We start from the raw sequence: 23,942 nt of genomic DNA, 5'->3' as shown, positions 1-23,942 counted from the left end.
TCAGGGTTGGATAGGGAGATTCGACGTCTCTAGAGTGGGTGCATAGTGCGCAGGGTACAGCGCTCGCTTTGTTATCCCTTCTCCTCCTCCTTTACTATAGGTACGGGCAACTGTGGCCTTACAGACGCACTGGTACAAGCACCCATTGTAGTATCTCAGGTGTGTCTTTTCTCTCGGCTGCACAATCGAGCGAGGTAAACGGCGCGGGTTCATCTTTCCCGAATGCGATCTCCTCACCGACTCCACACGGCCCCATACGAACATTTGCTTCTTTTATATACATTTTTGTGCATCCCTTGCTGAGGCAGCACCAGCCCATGCTTGTTGTGGACTGGACTGCAGCAGGCATCGTCGCTGCGTTGATTCTCTTTCTCTCCGTACACGCCGTTTGCAGATTTAGCGCAGAGGAGGAAGACGGCGATGCGTGGCTCCCACGAGTGCTCGTGGTAGTGACACTCTGTGTGGCCTGCTACATGGTGCTACTGCTGCCCTTGGAGGTGGCATTGATGGACGACAGACCGTCGCTCAACTTTGCCTGGGCCTGGAAGGGGATGTTGGCTGCCGCGTACTTTCTTTTGTTCGTTGGCGGACCGTTCGCGTTTGTCTTCTACGAAAGCTGGTCACCCACGCAAAGCAGCGTTTGGGCGCAGGTGCGCTCATCCTTGGTCGTGGTGGTGGCTATAAATGCGACGTTTGCTGCCGCCTTTGGCGCGTTGTGGCTCTGGGGTGATCAACTCGACGCAAAGGGAGGCACTCTCAGTCGTGTGCCACCGTTCGTATACTTCGTTGCCACTGCCTCTTCGTTCGGCTGGTGCTTTTTTTTTATCTTCGCAGGGGTGGGACTTGCTGCCGTGCCGCTCCACCTCATTTCGGCCTTTGTCAACCGCCCGCGTACGATTACCAAGGCGGAGTACGACCTCACTCGTATCAGGTTGAACCTTGAGGTTCAGCACCTTCTCGACGCAGGGCGACGCCTCGATGCGCAAGTAGGAGTCAGTCGTCCCAATCATAAACAGTGCCAGAGGATTTTTCTTTTCAGGCGCAAGGTTCGCGAGGTGGAACGGCAAAGTGAGCGCAACGAAGCGGCGTACAATCTCTCCGGCGCCCGCATACTTCGTTGCTACATGGCGGCTGCGATAGGCGTCGTCAACGGCATCGCAACGCTACTGTGGGTGCTTCACATCCTTCTGTCGAACATACTGAATGTTTTCCCACTCATGGACCGCATGATTTGCTTCTTAAACGACTGCCTTCCAATGCTGGCCACGCTGGTCTACGCCTATTGCGCTATGTACCTCATGTGGTGTACAGTTGCTGGCTGTCGTTCAGTGAGCGGACACGTACTTGTTCTTCCTGTGTATCCTTTACGAGTCCGTGGAACCATGCTGAATGCGCTCTTGTTCAACGCGCTATTGCTCCTCTGCTCCGCGTTAGCCGTGCTGCACCTGTGCACCGTGAGCTTCTCCACGTATGCAGCATCTACCTTTGTGCACAGTGTCTTTGCTATCACCCTTCCTCACATGTTCGGGGCCAAGCATGTCGTCCAAGCTCTTCAATATGCGCTGCTCGCTGTTTTTGTGCTCTCCATCCCGTGGCTGACACTACACCCGCTGTGTACGAATGACGTAATCATCGACGAGGACGAGGACAATGGGCCCATCTAGAGGGGCTTCGTACAACGATTTGGCGCGTTTATCGGATTCCCGCCGCCCTTGCCAACGACGCCTTCCTCCTCTTTCCTTTTGCTCCCTTGTGTAGGCTTTGGGCCCTTACCGCTTCTTTTCGACTCAGCTTCTTTGGCGGCTGCTCTGTGTGTCCCTCTTGCTTACACACACACACAACGCCAATGCCGGTATTGGTGTACCTGCAGCACTATACGTTGGTATGCGACATTGGTACCGTTGCCAGGGTGTGCGCTTTTCGATTGTAATACTTGCTACCCAGTTGACTGAGCGCATTCGACGACTCACTTCAGCATTTTCATCTCCGTCGCTTAGCTGTGGCGCTTTCGACCACCCTCGTCGGCGGCAACCAATTCTGTGGCATCATTCAACTGAGACCTAACATGATTGTGCTTCGCCACGTGTGTGCCACTCTACCTCTCGGCAACGCGAAGCACAGCGATTACCTAGCCGACCTCTCTTGCTTTGTGACTCCTCCATTGCTTCTCTACATGCTCTCTATACATATATATATATATATACATATATATGCGTTCCTTTTGAACTGACGTTGTTGCGTGGAAGCTGTGCAAGTTCAACAGGTAACAAATCAAAGAGGCTCTTCTGCCTTTGTGTGTGTGCACGCGCGAGACTGCTATCCATTTTTTCTCACAGACGTGCGTGTGTCCACCTGCAGTCTCTTCTCGCCGCTTCACATTTTTTTACCGTTCTTCACCCTTTCACAATAAACAGGGAGCCACTCAAACGTGTGGGCTCGCACCGCTCTCATCATTGCCATGACCTTCCTGCACCGCGTACAGGCAGTGATGGCGCTGGACAACACCGGTAGCCGCATCTTCGCCAAGTACTTCATCGGAGGAGACACTCCCGAGTCGTCCAAGGCGCTTGCGTCTCTTGAAAAGCAGCGCTCACTGGAGAATTCCATCTTCCAAGCAATTCACGACCCCCGACGGGGCAACCACGTTGCTTACGAGAGCGAAATTCTCGTGGTGGAGGGGCACATTGTTCTCTTCCACATCAGTGAGGATGTGACGATTATTGTTATTGGCGCCGGCTCGGAGAATGAGGTGGTGCTGTCTAACGTGTTGGTAGGGCTGGTAGATGCACTGCGCCAGGAGCTCAACACACCCTCGCTGACAGCGCACCTGTTACTAGAGAATTACTGCGCTCTTCTCATGACAGTCGATGAGATGCTGGATGAGGGAATCATCCTCGAAACGGATGCGGCCACCATCGCGAACGACTTGGAACCATACTTGGTCGACGTTAGCAATGACACGGCGCGGGCTGCCCTCACTGGCGTGAACAAGTACCTGCGTGACAACTTGTAGTCTTTCATGCCTTCCTTCCAGAACGGGCGCGCCTGTTTGACATCATCTTTCTTGTGCTTTGTGCTCTCTTTCCAACGTGGCTGCCTCTCTCTTCGTCGCAACACCCGGTGTGCAGCTGCATGGATAACAGCGCCACTATCGAACAGCGTCGCCGCTGCCGGGTGAGCATGCCTCATTTACCTCTGAAGGGAACGGGCGGGCGTCTAAGTGGAGAGAGAGAGCGAGAAGAGTTTTGGCATCTTTTCTGTTTGAGACTTTAGTGCTGTATCTGGCTGAAACTGTAGAGGAAACGGCGCCCGCTGGTCGCGGAAGGGGCACGCGAGGGAGCACCCATCGCTCCTTGTGCCTTCTATCCGTATTTGTTTTCCTCTTCCTCCTCTACACTTGATTCCTGATGCGATGCCCGCGCAAACACAGCTTCGTGTCTGAATTAGATCTGCTACCGCTGGTACTGTGTAGTCCCTTGCCCGTCTCTCCACGCTATGCGAGACAGCCAGCATGGGCGTTGTTGAGTCGCCAGCTCGCGTCGTTTTTTTCTTGTAAATACCTCCTAGACTTCGCATCTGTTGCATACATGATCTGCCGCTTCGATAGATGTGCTGGGAGATGCGCTCATGTCACACATCTTTCATATCGTCCTCGTCTCTCCTCTTCCGCTTTTCTGCGCTGCTCTCTCTTTCTCATGGTGTTGTTCGTCACTATCGATTTCAATACGCACATCGCGCCTCTTCTCCCTGCGCCGATGCGCTTTGCTTGCCCTGCACCTTACTAACACATCTGACACCCGGCTCACAGGTCGCTCCTTTTGTTTAGGAAGAGAGAACACGTAGTGCACGCATTTGCTCCTCTCGTAGCGTATCTCCCGCACACACACACACACACACACGCACGCTGCTTCCCCGTTCGCCCAGATGATGAAGCCAACGTCCCCTAATTTCATGGCGCAGGGAATCTGGGCCGGCTTCCGCTACTACATCGGCCACTTTTTCTACCCGAACATGTACCGCGAGTTCCTCTCTGTGCAGAATGCGCACAAGGTCGAGCGCGCTCTCCGTCTGCAGAAGGCAATCAAGGCTAACAAGATCGACTACCGCGCCCTTCTCGCCCTCCCTGTCACGGATCACGCTCATCCTTACAAGATGGAGTACCCGTGGGAGAAGGTGATGCAGAGCGACCCGCGCGACTTAGGCTTCTACGGCAAGTGGTACGCGAGCAAGATGATGTGCTTTTACGAGGGCCTTCAGTTCCACAAATGGGGCTGCCTTCAGGACGACCTCATCAACGCCCATGGGTGGTGGAACCGTGCTGCCCGCACGCGCGCACCGAAGGACAAGATTGTGCACGGTGACCGCCGTGTGATGCGTGCCCGTGTGCTAAAGGACAAGTACATTTACGAACCAAAGGATCGTTGGGTGCACCCCGTGGACAACGTGGCTTACTTCGGACCGTATGTAATGATGGTGGCTGATGAGTGGGAGGAGAAGTGGGGCTTTTTTGCGGGCCAGGAGGTGGAGTACTAGCCGTGCACGTGCGCGCCTCAAAGCCTCCTGGTTCACGCTCTCCGGAAGAGGGGAATATGTGTGAGGGAGACGTTAATGGAGCCTGCATTCACCTGTGCATGCGTGTGTATCTCCCTCTCATTCATTATGTGTTCCTCTCTTCGGCCTGTTTCTTTATGGTATATATATATATATCTTTTTTTATAGGAAGTAAAGTGTGCGCAATGGCGCGTGTACACTCTTTGAGTAAGAGGTGGCATCCGGCGAGGTAAGGGGGGCGCGTTACCAAAAGGCATACTCACGTTTTTCTTTTTGTGTGGGGCGTGGCACAGAGATTTTTCGTGACGTACACTCAACCGTATGGGTTCTTGTGGTAAAGGAGATTCCGATTATGTGTGTCTTCCTCCTCTTCCCTCTCGGCCTCTGCACCGCTTTCTCGTGCTCGTTCTCCGGATCTTAGTAGTGCGCCACAAATGGAGCCGAGAAGAAGAAAACCGAACAGCGAGCCCGAGCGACTCAACAGCAACAGGAATCAGGTGAGCCGGCACCCCATGCAGCCAGTACTGGCTACCCAGCTAAGGTGCTTCCCGCTCATCTGCACATAATAAGACACTGAGTCATAGGGTTTGGAGGACACTAGACGCATGCTCGTCTTCTTGTCGCCGAGGCGCGCGCCGGTCCTTGATGCCGCCTATCATGTACGTCTTTGATACCCGCACAAAGCGAGAGGACGGTGAAGTGTCTTCTTTTCCTCTGCACTCGCCACATTACTTTTCCGTCGGCTGCTCGAATGCCCTGTGAGTGTCCCGACGCGTGTGGCGACTCTCTCCCTGCTGGGAGAGGGCCTTCTGCTTGGCATATGTTCTAACAGCTTTTATGTTTTTTTTTCCTCGTCGACTGACTTCCTCATTCACTCACCGCCCTCTTCTTTCATCTCTTTTTTCTCTTTACAGCTTTTGCATGCTTGCAGTCCCTCTTATGCGTACAGGGCGTCGTGAAACAGCGTACGCGCCCGCCAACCAGCTGCACTGACAACTGTGCACTGGAGCTCTGCCACTGAAGTGACTATCGCCGAGCCATCGCGATCGAGAGCGAGGGATAGCGGTGTCAGCGACGAGGACTCGACAACTTTACTCAATCTTCACAACAGCTGCGATGTCGCCAGAAGAGGGAACTGTGCGCCGCCGCGTGCGGAGGCTGGCCACCATGGGTGAATACGAGCTCGCCGACGGGCTTGTGCAAAGCGATCGCGAGCAGCGCGAAATGACGCTCTCTACCGCGTTCAAGGAGCTGGAAAGAGATGGGGCACAACAGTGGAATTCGCTGCGAAGAGCTGAGGCCCAATGCCTCTTGCAGCAGCAGCGCGCCGCATTGCAAGAGGAGCGCGCACACTCCGAGCGTATTCTCTGCTCACAGGTTGAACAGTGTCGAGCAGACGAGGAGGAGCTGACCCGCTTCGTCACCTCTGAGACGGTGAAGCTGAGTACCATGCCTATAGCTGTCCCGCGCGAGGTGCTGGTACTGCAACAACAAGAGACACAGCTGAGATGGGAAGGCAGCTTTGGGGCGGCTGCCCAGCGCCGCGATGACGCAGCTCGCTTGGAAAGAGAGCTACTTGACGCTTCTTTGTCGAGTCGAAGCAGCCTGCTCGGCCAGCGCATAACTCGTCAGGCGACTGCGTTGCTCACACGGGAGGCAATAGTGCGCGAGAAAAATGACGCCAGCGTGGCTGCGCTGCACGAGAAGCATTCGAGGCACCGTAGGCGTACCGCGGCGCAGCTACGACACGTCGAGGATGGAATGCTCGCTGCCCAGAGGCGCGTCTATCGCCGAATGCAGGAGACGTGCGCTCGAGATGGCGCGTCCAGCGCGACGCGGATCAAGACTCAACGCGGCGCTGCACTAGAAAGGCGTGTGTACGGCGACGAATACCGCCTACCGTCGTTGTGCGAGCTGTACGGATCCCTAATGGAAAGCCGTCCCTCTACCTCACCCGCTCGTTAGGTCTACTGCGTGGAGGCTACAAGACGAGAGATCAGGTGAGATGTCGTGTTGCCCGCCCCCACATGGTGCCGCCGTTCCCCCTTTTGTACCAATGGGAGTGCTGCGATATTTTCGCTTATTTTTTTGTTTCCAGCCCTACTCAGAAGAAGGCAAGAGTGGCGGAACATTTTCGATGTGTACTACCATAACATCTGACAAGAGAGCATGAGGCGCCTTGCATGCATGTAGGTGTGACAGCCACCCACAAAGAGGAAGCGATAGCTCAGAGGAGGGACCCCACCCTTTTCCGCCATTGACGTTGCATCGCATACGACTCTCGGCGCACGCTTCAATGAAATTCAGTTATTAGGCTTTGCGCCAACCAAGTCGTCGTTCCTCGGCGTTCATGGTCCCCGCACGCGGAGGCGCGGAGGAAAAAAGGAGTGAGTGGAGTGAGGAATATGGGATGAGTTGGCAACGTGAAAGGGAGACAACGCCGAAGGCGGAGTACTAACGGTGGTGCAGGTGCGCTGGAGCATACCTCTTGAAAGTTAGCCTCTGTGGCCCCTGCTATTCGAGGAGGGAGGGAGGTGCACCACCCTGCTCCTCGCCGCGAGAACTTCCTCCGAAGAAATGCATCGAGCGCTCCCAAGCCAAACGTATGCGTTACTTTCTCTCACCTGCCACCCATGGATAGACGCCTCTCCCAACTCCGCCCTTTTTTGATGCATGTACTTTGCCTCAAAAGCTCCAGCGAGCTCGCATGCCTTGTTGCGACGGTCGTGCACTTCTCCTCACGAACCTTGCAGAAAGCACTGAAACGAAGTCAGAGGAAGCGCGGCGCTGAGCCTTTCTTTCCCATCGGCGAGGCGAAATCAGCCTCCAACAACCGCCACTCTCACATCTGAGCTTCTTGTCTTTCTCGTCGGCATGCCGCCGTCCGGTGTTGGTGTACCCGCCGCGCTGCCGCATCAGGATCACCCCTATGAGGGAGGAGAGCAGCCGCCACCGCCGCCACCTCTCACAGATCTCCGGCACGCGCACTCCCGAACCTCCCAGCTTTTGTTCGAGGCGCCAGTGCTTCTGCCCCTCACTGCAGACCAGCGGCAGCTCATTAAGCAGCTCGATTTCTTCAAGAAGTGGTACCTGTTTTGCCATCTCGCCTACATCTGCGCTTTCATTATGATTGGGTTTCTGGGCCTTCTCGCCGCAGTCCCGCACCTCACCTCCATCGATGCATTCTTTGTTGCCGTGTCCTCGGTATGCAACTGCGGTTTGCAGTCGGTAGACGTCGGTAGCTGGTCTGGCGGCGCGACACTTTTTCGGCATCTACTCTTGCTCCCAGGCGGCGTTGTGATCACCAGCAGCTTTCAGCCTCTCCTGCGCATCTTCATGCTGCACCGAGTGCGCCATATCTTTTCTTCCGAAGAGACGGATACACCACAGGAGGCGCTATTACGAGCGAGGAAGCGAGCCGAAGCACGCCGCTTGCATGCTGCTGCTCTTGTGAGCGCCGTTACACCCTTTGCGTACTTCCTTGTCGTCAACGGAGCCCTCATGACGCTGCTGTGGCGTCTCAACGGCTCACAGCTTTGTGGGTTTGACGTGCTCTGCATGACTCTCGCTTCGTTCCACAGCTCCGTCTTCTTACCCATGGAGGCGTACGCGAGCGACGCGGCAGTGGTAGGCCTTGTGACAGCGGCATGCGCACTGGGGTTCACCGCCTTTCCTGTCTTTCTCCGCTTTTTCATGCTGTGCGAGTGGCTCTTGGTGCGGGTCGTACGCCGGCTTGCCGGCTCTCTATGCTTCTGCGTTGCATTCTGCCGCGTACCGCCGAGCAGCCGTGGCGGCGAGGAGGAGAGGAGCGCAAGCGAAGCGGACGACGTCTCTTCGGCCTTGCTTCACGCTTCGCCACACCGCCCTTCCTTCTGTTTGGGGTGTCTAGATGAGGTGGACGCGGCATTTCAGGAGGCGATGACATCCAAAGCGCCAGGCGCCTTCCACCCTTTTCTCTTTCGCCCCAGCGAGACGGCCTTTTTGGGCGTTGCGTGGTGCGCCCTGACACTAATGCAGGCGGCCCCGTTCTGGTATGAGCAGTGGGACGGGGCGCTGCGTGGGCACACATGGCTGTACAAACTATACCTGTCTCTCTGCCAAGCCGCCGTGGTCCGCTTCGCCGCCGCTTCCTTCGTGCCGCTGCTCGAGTACAGTAATGCTCATGTAGCTGTCACCATCCTCGCCATGTACCTCCCGGCCCTCCCGATATCGACCGATCGCACGTATCGCAAGTGGAGGCAAATGTTTCGCACCTCGATCGTCCGTCTGCTGACTTCGCGTCTCTTCTGGTTATTCACCGGAATGGTCCTGGTGCTCTTCGCCGAAGAGCCCCGCATGCGGGAACGACTGCTCAACGATCGTTTCGACGTCATGACACGCACCTTCTTCGAGGTAATCAGCGCGTACGCTGGGTGCGGGCTTTCGCTGTCGCTGCCCGATTCGCGCGTATCCTTTGTCGGCTACACCAGCACCTTTAGCAAACTGATTATTGCCGCAGTCATGCTCGGTGGTCGACACCGCTTCGTAGATCTCGGCATTGACTTGGGGTTTAGCGCGCTACAGTCTGATCTCAGCGCAATTTCTGCTTCAAGCGAAGGGGTCTCTCCCTCCCCACAGACGTGATGGGATGCGAACTACGGCGGCGAGGCGAGCGTGACACGTATAAGCGTGCAAGTGGGCTTATGTTCTCTGTGCGTCTCCCATGTGTGCGCCCCGTTGCTCAGTTTCTTTTGCTTCGTTTCCTCATATATAATGTGCGTGGTTTCTTGCCCGCCTTGCTCCTCACTCCCTCTCCCTCCTTCTCCCGTTCGCCTCTCCCGTTAAGAGAAACCGCGCCCTCATTCCACGTTAGTGACGAGGAGAGCGAAAGCCACGCGTGCAGCGCCCTATGCAACTTAGCCTCTGCTTTATATTCGTTAGCTTCTCAGCGCTGTTTGTGCGGCGGTGATGGCTCCGTCAATGCGGACGGAGTGGCGGCTCGTGAGCGCATTTGCAGATTTCCAGTAGATGACACGGCACGCATGAGGCAGGCAAGCGAACGAAAGTGTGCGCGTCCTTTTCGCACTTCCTCGCCGCGTCTTCGCCTCTGCTCCACGCACAGAATACTCGTTCAGAGAGACGCATTTTGGTCTTGTCCTAGGCCGCAAACCGGTAAAAGAGATGACGATGCTGGCGGGAGAAGGTGTGACACTCACCGCAACGGTCGCAAAACAGGGTGCCGAGCTGACTGAATAGCTGCGTCCTCCTTTCCACTTTCAGGTGGTTCGTTCCCGGTTCCCTGGCAGTCACCAACTAGTTGGCCACTTTTCTTGCTTTCTGTGCCTGCTGCCGCTTTCCAATGACCCGCGCTCATCACCTTTTCCTTTCTTTGCCTTTCCTTGCAACCTTCTTCACCTCGCGGTTTCTTTCCTCTTCCCCGGCGCTCGCACACGCTTGTGGTGGGCGCCGAGATACTTCGCTTGTAGTTGGTTTCCTTCGGATTAACATCGCCATCTCTCGTCTTGAGCGAGAGCAAGCTCTTTTTCTCTCTGTGACTGGCCGTCTCTTCCTCCTCTCTTGCAGATATTTTCCGGTGCCAAGGCAGAGCGCCACTCTCTCTCAGGAAGATGCCCCCGAAGGTGCCACCACAGCCGGACTTCTCCAAGATGGCGGCCGAGGTGCGGAAGAAGATGAACGCGTACGGCGGCTTTGGCAACATCGTCGGCATGTCCGCCCTCTTTGGTTTCGGCTGCGTTTCCGTCTATGCCCTGTACAAGTCTGTCTTCTTCGTGCCCGGCGGCTTCCGCGCCGTCAAGTTCAACTGCATCACCGGGCTTTACAATCGCACCTACGGCGAAGGTGCCAACTTTGCAATCCCATTTCTAGAGACGCCTGTTGTCTTTGACATTCGCAATAAGCCGATCGAAGTGCCTACAGCGAGTGGCAGCCGTGACTTGCAGACGGTGAACATGGCCGTGCGTGTGCTTTACCAGCCCAACGTCGAGAACCTGCACCACATTTATCGTCACATCGGCGTCAACTACGCTGAGACGGTGTTGCCTTCGCTCATTAATGAGATCATTCGCGCCGTTATTGCACAATTCAATGCGTCTGATCTTCTCATCAAGCGTCCTGAAGTGAGCCACCGCATTGGTGTCATGCTGGCGGAAAGGGCGAAGCGCTTCAACATCAACATCACCGACGTATCGATCACTCAGATGAGCTTCGGCAAGGAATACACCAACGCTGTGGAGGCAAAGCAGGTAGCTCAGCAGATGGCTGAGCGGGCCAAGTTTCGCGTGGAGCAGGCAGAGCAGGAGAAGCAAGCCGCCATACTGCTGGCGCAGGGTGAGGCTGAGGCCGCAACACTTGTTGGTAACGCAGTGAAGCGTAACCCGGCCTTCCTGGAGCTGCGCGGGCTGGAGGCGGCGCGCACAATAGCCAAAACGATGCGTGATCACGGCAACGGTCGCTACTACCTCGATAGCGACTCCCTCTACGTCAACGTCAAGGACCTCAAAATTGATCATTCAGGAACGAAGTAATCGTGCGACTTTACAAAGAATGTGAATGTGACGTTGACGCAGATGGACCAGCCCCGCCTTCTATACCCGCATCCCCTTTCGATTGCTTCCGCGTGCATCGCAGTGCCCTGCAGGAGATCGCCGCTAGTATTGCTAAGTAGGAAAGAAAATAGCCCAAGGAAGACCTTCGATCAGATAGCACTTGCAGCACGTGCTTCCGCGGCAGGTGTGTCGCATTGTCGATCTTCTACTACAAGCACATCTTTCGTTTTAATGATACCGTTGTGCGTGTGGATGCACGTACCGGGCACGCGCTCCTTCACCCCCCTTCCTCACCTCAGCCGCCGCAGCCTTGCTGCCGCTCGCAATTTCCATGCGCTGTTGATTCGTTTGGTCATCTAGGATATCACTTACAGTCGTCCCCCCCATCGCAGCTCCCTCACGCGCATGTGCATTCCCTCTCCCCCCCATACATATTCTCGAGGGTTGGTGATGAGGGGCAAATAAAAAAGAGAGGTGGCGCAGCTCAAAGTGCACGAGGAGCGCTGTTGTCATCCCTTTCCTTCGATGTCGCTGCCGCGTCCTGCTCGAAGGCTCCTCAAAAGGTGGCGGTGGGCACAGCCAGACCTCGGAGGAAGCACGCGCGGTAGTGTATGGTTCGCAACTTCGCTGCGGTCTTTTCCACAGCAACTCACCTAGGTGCCTCCGTTCCTCTCCAACCCTTCACCCTTCGTGGAGGTAGGCGCGACACGCGCGCCGAGGGGCGGATCTTGCCTCGGCGGTGGCTCCTATACTCTTGGAGCCCCAGTAGATCGCGCTGCTTTTGTTACCTCTGATGAAGCAGCATTGACGACGTTGCCGCCCATCCTCCAACCACACCTTTCACTTCATCCGTTTTATTTATCTTCTGTGCCAAAAGTACCAAATGCAGCTCAGAATCGTTTCAGTCTTTCACTAACCGCAGTCTGTCCACATCATGCACACGAAAGAGGTGTGGAACGCACTGCTTCGTGCCGCGGAGTGTGCCGCGAGGCAAGTGAGCGGTGAAGGGGACACTGCCGTAGAAAATGCTGTGGCGAGTCAACTGGTACAATACCCGCACTTGAGTACTGAAGAAGTAACGCTTGTCCGCAATTGCGCCTTCAGTCTTGCGAGGTTTGCCTCTGTGTGCGAAGGCGCCCTCCAGGGATATCGAGCCTGCTACAAACACAACGGTGCCCACAGAACATCCATGTATCTTGTTGCGTATCTCCTCATCTTTCAGTACCGTGCTCTCGGCGGTGCCACTGTTCGAGAGATGCTGGAGGGCAGCATGCCTGCACCCCGCCTGTGTGAGTTCGTGGAGTTTCTCTTGTCCGGCGAGGCTGTGGAGCGCTACGCAGTTCCTCTATGGCGCATGGTCTACGACGACTCCTTTATTCAGCAATACATTGTTGCTCCCCTCGCTTCTGTCGCCCCGGAGGCGACGCGCGACATCGTAAAGTGGCTCCGCGGACAGTCGTCCCAGCCAGTGGTGGCAGCGGAGCCCCCTATGGTAGAGGAGGCCGCTGCTCCAGTCACGACACACGCCACCCTACCCCCCTCTGCATCTGCGACTTCGCCATTACCGATGCTGCGGCCGTTGGCCGGCGCGCGTTTGCCCCCACACGAGGGGCGTGAAATGGGGTTCACAGTGCCAGAGCTACCCCTGCCGCGCATCAAGTGCAGCTCAGCCCCAGTGCACGCACCGCCTAAGAGGGCGCCGACAAAACCTCTCGGCTTCTTTCATCGTCGCGAAGTTGCGGTCTGCCCCCCCACCACTGCGAACGCAGCGGAGTGCTCGACCCGCGCAGGTCTGAAAGCGGCACAAAAGAGGGTGCGTCTGTCACCTGTGAAGCTGCGCGCGATGCTTTCCAGCTTGACGTCGGTTCCCACCACCGCAGCAGCGCTCTGGCGCGAGACGCGCGCGCGAGAACGTCAGCGAGAGAACGCTGAGAGGGCACTGCAACAGCTAGAGGTAGCGGTGCACGATGTGACGGAGCTCGACCTACAGCGGCAGGCTCAAGTGGAAGAAGAGGAGCGGCGGCGCGAGGCGGAGGTTGTGCAGCACCACCTAGATGCTGTTGAGGCCGAGGAACGAGTACGAGCCCAGCGAGAGCGGGCGATGCAGTCACACCACCGACAAATCCAAAGGATGAAAGCGCAGTATGAGGAAAGGATCGCGTCTACCAGGCGGGAGCAGGAGGAGGCACTGCGCCAGCACAAGCAACATGTCCAGCAGCTGCGCAGGAGGCTCCTTCACGATCGCGCTGCTGCGGTGGAGAAGGCGGCGGCCGACAAAAGCGCCATAGCGACTCAGGTGAGAGAGGAGTCAGCGCAGCTACGCGCTGCTGCGCAGAAGGCGGGGGAGCAGTGGCAGACGCATCAGGCTTTGGTGATTCAGGATATACACCTACTGCGCGAACGGCTGCGCGAGAAGCAAGCGGCACTGGGCTCTGAGCGGCGCCAGGCGTGGGTGGACGGAGAGGCGGACGCCGCCTTGGGACGCATGTCAGCGGGAGAGCTCGGTGACGCTTTGCAGCGCCTCCGCGCCGAGTTGGCAGCCGAGATGGAGTCACGGCGGCAGCGGGTAGCTGGGGTACGCAATCGCGCGCAGGAAGGGCGTGAACTCCTTGAGCGTGAGTGCGTTCGCGAGCGTGAGAAGCAGCGGCAAATCCGTCAGGCGAAGCAGACGCAGCGCATGAACCACAAGGCGGCAGTAGAAGCGGAGCGGGCCGAAAAGAAGGCGGCGCGAATGGTGCACCTCCACGAAGAGCTGGAGGTCCGACGACAGGCGAAGCGTGATGCCCACCGCGCCGCGCACGAGGCGGAGCGTCATCGAAGAAACGAAGTCTTGCTGCGCTCCCGAGATGTTGCCTCAATGGAACGCAGGCGATGGTCACAGTACGAGGCGGGCCTGGTGCGACGTGCGAAAGATGCGCAGCTGATGGTGCTAAAAGAGGCCCAGCTCTTCGCGTGCGAGAGGGCCGACCACGCGACATGTTTTTAGGTAAATGTGCTCCATGTATAATAGCGCAAAAAACTGCGTCAGTAAAGCGTTTGTTGAGCCTCCTCCAGCGGTGGCTCTCGACAATGAGCGCAAGATTTCCTTCTCCCTTTCCCCATTTTGTTTTCCACGCTCGAGGCTCTTTGCTCCCTCTCTCCTTTGCCCGCCAGGGCCTCTGAATACCCTCCTCTCGCTGGGCATGTCATCCACACCTGTATCATTCGTCTATTCTACACCAGGAAGGAGCAGAAAGCAATGTACTTCCAGTGAAGAAAACATCTAATTGTCGCATTACCGCTTCTTCGTGGTGGGAGAGAGCGTCTGTGTGTGCGCGTGTGCGTATATGTGATCTTAAAGGCGGCCGTGTGGGTGGCGTACACACACACGCACACACACGGAGATGCACAAGGGCTCAGAGAGGACGTTCTTTTTGATGACCTTTGTTTTGCGCACGTTCTACACCTCCCACAGGAGGTGACGTAGCCTCAATTTCTCTATCCTCACCCTCTGCTTCATATTTGACTCTGTGCCAAGGGTTGAATGGCACAGCATGCACCAGCGCACCCCCAGCGCGCCCGAAATAGAGAGACCGTCGAATCGATATCCTTCTCCTCTTCCTTACTTTTGTTGTTTCTCTAAGTTTCTGCATGCCAACGTCCAGGACTTCTCCATTGAACGCGTGAGGGTTGAAGGGCGTTAGCGTCCGCGTGTGCGGGGCGCTGCTGCGATGCTTCCGAAGAAAAAGCAAGCGATACCAGGGCGAAACTGCACGAAGGCGTCGTCGGCATTTGACCCTGTTGCTTATGCGACCTCCATTGCAATGTCTGCCGCGGAGAAGCGGTTGCGCGCTCCCCATATGCGGGACGCGTCATCCTCAGCTGCCCGCCCTTCCTCAGCTCGCCGGCGCGTAACGAAAGGTGCCCTCGCCGAGGCTCTTCAAGGGGTGACCGCAGCTAGCTCTCACACGGTTAGCGGCTCTATGATGAGCTGCTCTTCACCTCCGCAACTCACAGAAGCCACCGCAGGACCGCGCACGTTGCTCGAAGAGCTGGCCAGCACGACCGACTCGAGTGTAGACGCCAACACTCCGCCAAAGCTCACCCGCGCGGCACTACGCACCCGCACACTAGCGGGACTTTCACGCAACACTTCAGTGCATTCGCCGTCTCCCCCCACACCCTCCCTTCCAGACATCCCCGCACACTCGGCTAGCCTGGGGGCTCGTACCGCGTCACAAGCGGCGCGAAAGGTGAAAGTGCGCCCGTCTAAGAGCGATAATGATGATTACGACGGAACGATGTCCTTGCACGATGCTTCTCCTCTGCGAGAGCACAGTGTCTTCGGTAGCACCTGCATCCGCTATCGCACATGTACTGTGGAGTCAGTGCACTCCACCGTGCGCCAGCTCAACTTTTCCCTGTACCAATAGGTCTTTGATCGCGTTTTCTCCAACAAATCCGCTGGTAAGTCGCTCGCTCGCAGCCTTTTTTTGTCTAGGAGTGCTTGCGTGTGTGTGTGATGAAGCGGCAGCCGTGTTCCCCTAATCGCTGTTTCTCATTCCCCTTCTCTTCGCCATGACAGCCTCAAGCCTTGTGACAGCTGCTCTTCTGTATTATTGCGAACCCCTAAAGTGCGTGCCTCGGGGTGCGCTTACACAGAAGTGCAATGTCTGTTCCTCACTACAAAACAGATGTGTTGCTGCATTATCGTGGTGTGCGAGGGAATCGCAGCTCTTCGTTTCGGATTCAGGGTGACAATATGGTAGCTGCGGCGCTCTGCATTTACGGCCGACTAACGTACCCAGCTCTCTCTCATGCCCTGGTGAATCACCTGCGGTGGCTTGTAACGCGCGCTTGGCAAGCTCTTGACCGTTTTTAGCGCCTCCGCATGCTCTGTTATCGCATTGGACATCGCCCTTTCGTCCTTTCTCTTTTGTCACTCTCTCCCCCGTGCCTTGTCGGTCGCCTTCCAGAGAAGCAAGCCCGCTTCTTTAAAGAGTGGTTTACCAGGTTCGATGCACACGCGCGCACTCGCAGACTCACTCGCTTCTTCACATCGCCGCACCCAGGTTGGTTTACCTTTTTTCCGTCCCTTCGCTTTCTAGGCTTTACAAGTTCTTCGGGCCTTCTCGAGTTGTGCGGCCACCGCCTCACATTTTTTTCCGCCTCTATCACACGTGCAGCGGCACAGCGTCAGGCTCTGCTAACACTCGGCTGTCATCACGGAGTATAGTGGTGTCGTATGCGTTTTCTTGGTCCGCTGCGACGCACCTGACCTTCCAGAGTTCCCTCTCTCGACGCTGTCCTTTTAGCGGCCGCCTTTCCTTTTTTCCATTCAACCACTTTTTTGACCGTTGCGCGCTCGCTCCTCTTCGTCTGCGCCTCCCCTCAGCAAGATGCGTCGACTCTCCGCTATCTTCGGCACTGCGACCGTGGCAGCAAACTCGGCGGCGGCTAAACGACATGGCAACATTCAACCCAGTGCGTTCGAATTCGCACCTGCATCTGGCGAAGAGGAGGCAAGGCGAAACGGTGTGAAGATGAACTTGTTCCAGGCGATCAACTCGGGCCTCGATCACGCACTTTCCAAGGAGAGGACAGTGCTTCTCGGCGAAGACGTCGCGTTCGGCGGGGTTTTTCGCTGCACGCTTGACCTGCGCAAGAAGTATGGCCCGCAAAAGGTGTTTGACTCGCCGCTCACAGAGCAGGGCATTGTCGGCTTTGCAGTGGGCATGGCTGCTGTCGGCTGGCACCCCATCGCCGAGGTGCAGTTTGCCGACTACATCTTTCCAGCCTTTGATCAGATCGTGAACGAGGCTGCCAAGTACCGCTTTCGAACGGGGGGCAGCTTTCACTGCGGTATGCTAATTCGCGCACCGTGCTCTGCGGTGGGTCACGGGGGTATTTACCACTCGCAGAGCGTAGAGGGCTACTTCAGTCACTGCCCTGGATTGAGGATTGTCATGCCGTCATCCCCGTCAGAGGCAAAGGGCCTGCTGCTCAAGTGTGCCGAAGAGAACGACCCGTGCATTTTCTTTGAGCCCAAAATTCTCTACCGCAGCGCGGTTGAGGAGGTGAACCCAGACTACTACACTCTTCCCCTGGGCAAGGGCCGAATTCTTGTCGAGGGGCGTGACGTGACAATCGTTACCTACGGCTCTCAAGTGTACGTGGCCGCCAAGGCGGTAGAGATAGCGCGCAAGGAGGGCATCTCCGTAGAGCTCATTGACCTTCGCAGCTTGCTGCCTTGGGACCGCCAGCTCGTGGCAGACTCGGTGAAGAAGACGGGTAAGGCTATCGTCACGCATGAGGCGCCTAAGACAAGCGGGTACGGTGCCGAATTGGTGTCTAGCATAACGGAGGACTGCTTTCTCTCACTCGAAGCCCCGCCGACGCGCGTGTGCGGCCTGGACACACCGTTTCCTTTGCACGAGCGTCTATACCTCCCGAACGAGCTGAAGTTGTTGGACGCCATCAAGTCAGTGGTGCACTTTTGAGTACGTGGCGGCGCTCTCTCTCTCTTACTCCCTCTAGCTCTTCCTGTCCCTTGCTCCGTGCTTCAAGTCCAGCAACCACACCGCACACGCGCTCACGGTCGCTCCATTTGTCCAGCACATGAGCAACTTTGCATGTTTCCATTTTGTTCTTTACTCATCGGTCGTGAAGGGCATACTGGGCAGCGGCTACCAATGAACACACGCAACATGTGCGTATCCATCGCTCTCTCTCTATACGGGTAAGCACCCGCTCATGTTATGCCCACATACCCTCGTGTGCCGCCCTGCAGTCGTCATTTTCTCTTTTCATTTTCGCACTTTCCGTGAAGGAAGTCTGGGCGCGATTTCGCCTTCGCTCCTCTGTGAAGTCTTATCGGCGTTTTAAAAGAAGGACAAGGCAGTGTAGGAAACTTGCACTGGACGAAAGGAAGCGGTGCGTCCATTAGCCCAGCTCTCGAAAGATGTGGGGCCATGCCGCTGAAATCAGTACCCGAGCGGCGCGCCTTTTCGAGCGCTGTACGCATGCGTTTTTTTTTTTGTGTTCTCAATCATAGTAGAACAGGAGAGAGGTGTTGCTGCGCAACATGCCATCCACTTCTTGGCGGCCTCATGGAGGAACAGGCGATGGCGTTGTGTACGACATACTGCCTGCCGACGGCCGACAAAGAGAAAAAGGTTGTTGTGCGACATGATGAAGCGCTGCCGATACGAGAGCACTGTATAATAGCCTGCTCGAATGAGGGTGCGTGAGCTCACACTGCTACGCTGACACACACTCAGACGAGAATGATTACCTGGACCCTTCCTGCTTCGTTCGCTGTGACATTTCCGGCCGCTACTTTTGCACTGACGGGGAGGCCTACGCTGCATGAAAGAGTACTCATGGACGGCGATGATGGGGAGTATGAGGGCAAGTGCAGCCTGCACTTGCCCTACCTCCGACATTGTTTCACCAAACTGCATTGCTATGCGGTTACCCTAGCCGTGACACAGTGTATACCTTTCTCACGTGGTGTCGCTGACCAGCGCCATCGGCGCGCTCCGCCGCACGACATGGCCGCTTCGCTTCATGCTGTTACACATGAATCACTATTCTCGCTTTGCTCTACTTTCGTTCTCGACGCCCTCTGCGCTTCTCCATCTCACGCGCCACTCGCTTCCCTGTCCCAACACACAGATTACAGAGCAGGAGGGAGCCCGTCCTCTCCCCCGTGTGGGCTCGTCGCTCCTTGCCCCGTTGCAGAAGGAGCACGGCGAGCAGACAAGGGCGTCATCATGTCGTCTTCTTTGAGCGGGGAGAACTCATGGGACTCTTCTCTGGAGCGCTACTGTGCCGAACTAGCGGGCGACCTGAACGAAAAAGGTGTGCCCCTTCTTCGCGTGACACGTAGCTACAGTGTGAAGAAGGTGGTCATCTCCTTCTCTCCCATGGGTGACGGCCTACAGTACCAGCCGGCATCAGATAACCATAGCTCTCTTCTCTTTACTGACATGTGGGCCGTTCGCCCCCTCTCTCCTTCTCACAAAATCTCCAGTAAAGCGGGCCTCAAGCGCTTTCAGTACTGCTTTCAGGTGGAGTCCAAGTTTGGCTGGATGTGGAATCTCGTCTGCGGTACAGAGCTGGAGCGCAGCACTTGGATCGACTTTCTAGAGCAGCGCCGCCGCGCCTTTCTCGATGCGAGCCGCGCCAGCGAAGCAAATTTGTCTGCTGCGCGATATTGGTCCATCGCGACGCAGCAGGGAAAGACAAAGCTCTCCTTCAATGAAACATCGCTACTAGTCAAGAAGCTTTTTGGTCGAGTGCCCGCTACGGAGTTCGCGGACCGCTTCCGCTTGTGTGACAGTGACAAAGACACATGCCTCAACTACCAGGAGTTTTGTGAATTCTTTCACTATTTCAACGAGGCTGAATCGGCGCGCAGTATCTATGAGAGGCAGGCATCAGACCTCGCAGCTGGCATGACCGCGGAGGAGTTCACCCGCTTCTGCATTCCGAATACCGCAGACGCCACCATGACGCCAATGCGTTGCGCGTCCTTATTCCGTCTGTTCACAAACCAGAAGTCAGATCGAATGACTTTGAACGCCTTCACCGCATTTCTTCTGCACCCGCACCACAACTCCGTCGTTGATGCGCGCCAACTTCAGCTGACTGACTCGATGGATCACCCGCTGCCACACTACTTTATCAGCAGCTCTCACAACACTTACCTTACCGGCAATCAGCTCAATTCCGAGAGCTCGTGTGGCATGTACCGAGACGTGCTTCTGGCCGGGTGCCGCTGTGTTGAGATCGACTGCTGGGACGGCCCCGGAGGTGTACCTGTTGTGTATCATGGCCGCACCATGACTACCAAGATCGCCTTCGAGGACGTTATCCGCACCATCAACGACTACGCGTTTAGAAACCCTAGCGAGAATCCTGAGACCGCCTGGAACCCTCTCGAATTCCCTGTGATTGTGTCCCTCGAAGTGCACACAGGCACAGAGCAGACAAACCGTATGGCGGACATCCTTCGAAGCGTCCTCAAGGAGCGCCTATTCTTCTCCCGCCTCGATTCATCCTCCTACACACCGGCAAAGCTGAAGGGTAAGATTCTTGTGAAATGGAAGATGAACTCCGCCGGTGTGGAGGACGTCAAGGACAAGACAGGTAGCGGCATTCGCGCAGACCGCCGGGCACCTTTGCCCACCGCGCTGGACCTCTCTGCATGCGTCTCGATAGGGACCGTTAGATCCACCTCGTGGGGCGCTGATGAGCAGCCCTTCAACGTTCAAAGCTACGTGGAAGGGGAGGTGTCTCGGTTAGAGGCGTGCTCCTCGGCGGACTTTACGCTGCAGAACACCCGCATGCTCTCCCGTGTCTACCCCGCGGGTACTCGCATCGACTCTTCCAACTACGACCCTATGCCCATGTGGCGCCTCGGCTGTCAGCTCGTAGCGCTAAACTGGCAGACACGAGATCAGAACTTTCGCGTCAACGAGGGCTTCTTCACGCATCAAAACGGCGGATGCGGCTACGTTCTCAAGCCCCCGTACCTGCGTGACGTCAACTCAGAGTGCTGCGCCACCCCTTTCACCATTGCGTTGCACCTCATCTGCGGATCGCACCTCGGTACCACCTTCGACGGAGCTGAGGTCACCCACGTGTCATTGCGGGTGTGGGTTCACGGTGAAGCAGGGTCGCATGAGACCACCGCTGTGCCTGCTGCGATCTACCCCCACTGGAACGAAAGAGTAGAGCTCCACGGAAGGTCAAAGGATATCGCAGTCCTTTGCCTTTCTGTGACCGCTCGCACAAACAATGGTGGCTCGCGTGATATATGTACAGCTTGTCTTCCGGTGCGGGTGTTGCGAACTGGGTTTCGCGCAATACCGCTACGACACGCCAAAAGCGGCCACGCAGCCGAGGTCGCATCCGTCTTGTGCCACCTTTCCTTCAAGACGCTGGAGCCACCCTCTTTGTCTTTGACGACCCGAAGAAGCAGATGACCCCTCTTCTACGCAGTCACTCAGCTTCTCCCCCACCGCGCAGGTCATGAGGGCTGTGATTAGATATGCGGCGCATCTGCATCGCACCGATACCTTCTCCTCTTCGACCGTTATTGCTGCTGGTTTCGCATAGGTTGGCGACATTCACTGCAACTAGATGAGCCCGTCAACGGAGCAATGCCTGCCGCGAACACCTCTTTTGAGGAATCATCGGCTCCCATCCCACCACTTGGGGCTACTGTAGGTAGCGAATGACCCTGGAAAGCGGGTGCTTGTTTTGCGTTGATCGCCAACGTCTCTCCGCGCCACCCGCGTCGGTGTTTTTCTCTTGACTGGGAGCTCCTCTGTGCTCGCATCCCTGTGCAAGCCCTTGCGATTAACGCGACACGAATCTTTGTATACAATCGATGATCCACGCACTTTCACCATTTCTTCTTCCTCGCTTTCTCTGCTTCCTGGAGGCCATACACCGGCGATACCGACGCGGCGCAGAATTCGCGCCTAAGGTTTATACTTTCCAAGTCGTCGTTTCCGGCCTTGCTGTAGTCCATCTTTAACCACTCCTTTCTTCCTCAGTCTGCACCATGTCGCAGTTGGCGCACAACCTGACGCTCTCCATCTTTGAGCCGCTGGCGAGCTACCGCGCTACCCGAATCGTGTGCACGATCGGGCCCAGCACACAGAGCGTGGAGGCGCTGAAGGGACTGATTCAGAGCGGCATGTCTGTAGCGCGGATGAACTTCTCGCACGGGTCACATGAGTACCACCAGACAACGATCAACAACGTGCGCCAGGCCGCTGCGGAGCTCGGTGTGAATATCGCGATTGCGCTGGACACAAAGGGACCCGAGATTCGGACGGGCCTGTTCGTTGGCGGCGAGGCCGTGATGGAGCAGGGCGCGACGTGCTGCGTGACGACGGACCCTTCGTTTGCGGACAAGGGCACCAAGGAGAAGTTCTACATCGACTACACGAACCTGCCAAAGGTAGTGCGCCCTGGCGGCTATATCTACATCGATGACGGCATCCTGATCCTGCATGTTCAGAGTCGCGAGGACGAGCAGACGCTGAGGTGCACGGTGACGAATGCGCACACTATTTCCGACCGGCGCGGCGTGAACCTGCCGGGGTGCGATGTGGACCTGCCTGCTGTGTCGACGAAGGACTATGCAGACCTGCAGTTTGGTGTGGAGCAGGGCGTGGACATGATCTTTGCATCCTTTATCCGGAGCGCGGATCAGGTGGGTGAGGTGCGGAAGGCGCTTGGCACGAAGGGGCGCGACATCATGATCATCTGCAAGATCGAGAACCACCAGGGCGTGCAGAACATCGACTCGATCATTGAGGAGAGCGATGGCATCATGGTTGCACGCGGCGACCTCGGTGTTGAGATCCCAGCGGAGAAGGTGGTGGTTGCGCAGAAGATTCTGATGAGCAAGTGCAACGTTGCCGGAAAGCCGGTCATCTGTGCGACGCAGATGCTGGAGAGCATGACGTACAACCCCCGCCCGACGCGCGCTGAGGTGTCGGATGTCGCCAACGCTGTCTTCGACGGAGCGGATTGCGTGATGCTGTCTGGTGAGACGGCGAAGGGCAAGTACCCGAACGGGGTGGTTCAGTACATGGCCCGCATCTGCCTAGAGGCGCAGAGTGCCGTGAACGAATATGTCTTTTTCAACAGCATTAAGAAGTTGCAGCCCATTCCGATGAGCGCGGAGGAGGCTGTTTGCAGCAGTGCCGTGAACTCCGTATATGAGACGAAGGCCAAAGTACTGGTGGTGCTGAGCAACACGGGCCGAAGTGCTCGGCTGGTGGCGAAGTACCGTCCGAACTGCCCGATTGTGTGCGTGACGACGCGTCTGCAGACGTGCCGCCAGCTGAACATTACACAAGGCGTGGAGAGTGTGTTCTTTGACACAGATAAGCACGGCCACGATGAAGGCAAGGAGGCGCGCGTGGCCGCGGGTGTTCGATTCGCCAAATCGAAGGGTTATGTGCAGGCTGGAGAGCACTGCGTAGTGATCCACGCTGATCACAAAGTCAAGGGCTACGCGAACCAGACGCGCATTCTCCTCGTTGAGTGACTTTGGTTTACTTCTGTAATTCATCACGGTTTTTCGTGCAGGTCTAAAGGGGTCGCTGATGTCTTTGCTCCATGAATTCTTTGATGTGGCCGATCCCTCTGGTGGCTTGTGTGCGTGCATGTGTGTGTGTGTATGGGTGTTTGCTTTATCTCGTTGGCTTCCTGTTGCCGTTTTCCGTCACGCGTGCGCGATGTCTCCTCCTTTGCAGAAGAGCGTTCTTTTTCGTGATGTCTAGTTCTATTATTATTATTCTCTGTATCCGTTGGCTTTCTCCTTCTCCTGAACACTTTTCTAAGCGGCTAGCGGGGGTATTTGCAGGCGCACAGCAAAAAGGATTTGGTGGGGCCGGGGGTGAAGGTACGGGCGGACGCCAGCGTAAATGGGAGGGCAGTGGAGTGCTGCTTTTCCCTGGTGAAGAATATGGCTTTTGTCCATGAGAACGCGCGAGCGTCGGTGCACGAATTGTTGCGAAATGCGACCATAGCCCTTGGCTACTTCCGGGCATGTTGGAAGCAAGCTCAAGTGCCCCCTCGCTCCGTCTGTTCTCTCCTTGCTATATGTTCTGTGCCTTTGCCGCTGAAGACTGCCTCTGGAAACTGTGCGCGTCGACGGATATCCACCAATTGCTCCTGGAGCTGCTCATGCAAAGGCTCCAGTGCACGATAACCACCTCTGCGCAGTTATCTGTGATACCTTCGGTGCCTTCTTGCGAACGATGCCACGCACTCCGTGCTTTCATCTTCCCTTTTTGGTCGCGTTTTCCCCTCTTTCCGGTACATCAATACCGTGCT

At 56.5% G+C, this 23,942-nt stretch overlaps 11 protein-coding genes across 11 annotated transcripts; all 11 read left to right on the top strand.

Moving 5' to 3' along the window:
* Window positions 1–317: 317 nt before the first annotated feature.
* LSCM1_00770 (uncharacterized protein) lies at window positions 318–1,664 on the top strand (the record flags this gene model as incomplete). The annotated part of the gene is made up of 1 exon (XM_067318408.1): window positions 318–1,664. One exon carries the CDS (start codon window positions 318–320, stop codon window positions 1,662–1,664), a length of 1,347 nt encoding a protein of 448 aa, XP_067174513.1.
* Window positions 1,665–2,458: 794 nt separating this feature from the next.
* Window positions 2,459–3,013, top strand: LSCM1_00769 (uncharacterized protein; the record flags this gene model as incomplete). Its single annotated transcript, XM_067318407.1, has 1 exon — window positions 2,459–3,013. The coding sequence occupies one exon, from the start codon at window positions 2,459–2,461 to the stop codon at window positions 3,011–3,013; it is 555 nt and encodes a 184-aa protein (XP_067174512.1).
* A 911-nt stretch (window positions 3,014–3,924) lies between these two features.
* On the top strand, window positions 3,925–4,533 carry LSCM1_00768 (uncharacterized protein; the record flags this gene model as incomplete). Its single annotated transcript, XM_067318406.1, has 1 exon — window positions 3,925–4,533. One exon carries the CDS (start codon window positions 3,925–3,927, stop codon window positions 4,531–4,533), a length of 609 nt encoding a protein of 202 aa, XP_067174511.1.
* Window positions 4,534–5,667: 1,134 nt separating this feature from the next.
* On the top strand, window positions 5,668–6,516 carry LSCM1_00767 (uncharacterized protein; the record flags this gene model as incomplete). Its single annotated transcript, XM_067318405.1, has 1 exon — window positions 5,668–6,516. The coding sequence occupies one exon, from the start codon at window positions 5,668–5,670 to the stop codon at window positions 6,514–6,516; it is 849 nt and encodes a 282-aa protein (XP_067174510.1).
* Window positions 6,517–7,425: 909 nt separating this feature from the next.
* On the top strand, window positions 7,426–9,174 carry LSCM1_00766 (uncharacterized protein; the record flags this gene model as incomplete). The annotated part of the gene is made up of 1 exon (XM_067318404.1): window positions 7,426–9,174. The coding sequence occupies one exon, from the start codon at window positions 7,426–7,428 to the stop codon at window positions 9,172–9,174; it is 1,749 nt and encodes a 582-aa protein (XP_067174509.1).
* Window positions 9,175–10,157: 983 nt separating this feature from the next.
* Window positions 10,158–11,075, top strand: LSCM1_00765 (uncharacterized protein; the record flags this gene model as incomplete). Its single annotated transcript, XM_067318403.1, has 1 exon — window positions 10,158–11,075. One exon carries the CDS (start codon window positions 10,158–10,160, stop codon window positions 11,073–11,075), a length of 918 nt encoding a protein of 305 aa, XP_067174508.1.
* A 955-nt stretch (window positions 11,076–12,030) lies between these two features.
* Window positions 12,031–14,082, top strand: LSCM1_00764 (uncharacterized protein; the record flags this gene model as incomplete). The annotated part of the gene is made up of 1 exon (XM_067318402.1): window positions 12,031–14,082. The coding sequence occupies one exon, from the start codon at window positions 12,031–12,033 to the stop codon at window positions 14,080–14,082; it is 2,052 nt and encodes a 683-aa protein (XP_067174507.1).
* Window positions 14,083–14,806: 724 nt separating this feature from the next.
* Window positions 14,807–15,508, top strand: LSCM1_00763 (uncharacterized protein; the record flags this gene model as incomplete). The annotated part of the gene is made up of 1 exon (XM_067318401.1): window positions 14,807–15,508. One exon carries the CDS (start codon window positions 14,807–14,809, stop codon window positions 15,506–15,508), a length of 702 nt encoding a protein of 233 aa, XP_067174506.1.
* Window positions 15,509–16,474: 966 nt separating this feature from the next.
* LSCM1_00762 (uncharacterized protein) lies at window positions 16,475–17,575 on the top strand (the record flags this gene model as incomplete). The annotated part of the gene is made up of 1 exon (XM_067318400.1): window positions 16,475–17,575. One exon carries the CDS (start codon window positions 16,475–16,477, stop codon window positions 17,573–17,575), a length of 1,101 nt encoding a protein of 366 aa, XP_067174505.1.
* A 1,275-nt stretch (window positions 17,576–18,850) lies between these two features.
* On the top strand, window positions 18,851–21,067 carry LSCM1_00761 (uncharacterized protein; the record flags this gene model as incomplete). The annotated part of the gene is made up of 1 exon (XM_067318399.1): window positions 18,851–21,067. One exon carries the CDS (start codon window positions 18,851–18,853, stop codon window positions 21,065–21,067), a length of 2,217 nt encoding a protein of 738 aa, XP_067174504.1.
* Window positions 21,068–21,651: 584 nt separating this feature from the next.
* On the top strand, window positions 21,652–23,151 carry LSCM1_00760 (uncharacterized protein; the record flags this gene model as incomplete). The annotated part of the gene is made up of 1 exon (XM_067318398.1): window positions 21,652–23,151. The coding sequence occupies one exon, from the start codon at window positions 21,652–21,654 to the stop codon at window positions 23,149–23,151; it is 1,500 nt and encodes a 499-aa protein (XP_067174503.1).
* Window positions 23,152–23,942: the final 791 nt, after the last annotated feature.

The sequence above is a fragment of the Leishmania martiniquensis genome, chromosome 35 (assembly GCF_017916325.1).
Source record: "Leishmania martiniquensis isolate LSCM1 chromosome 35, whole genome shotgun sequence".
Classification (NCBI taxonomy): domain Eukaryota; phylum Euglenozoa; class Kinetoplastea; order Trypanosomatida; family Trypanosomatidae; genus Leishmania; species Leishmania martiniquensis.
This window is presented reverse-complemented; position numbering and strand designations above follow the sequence as displayed.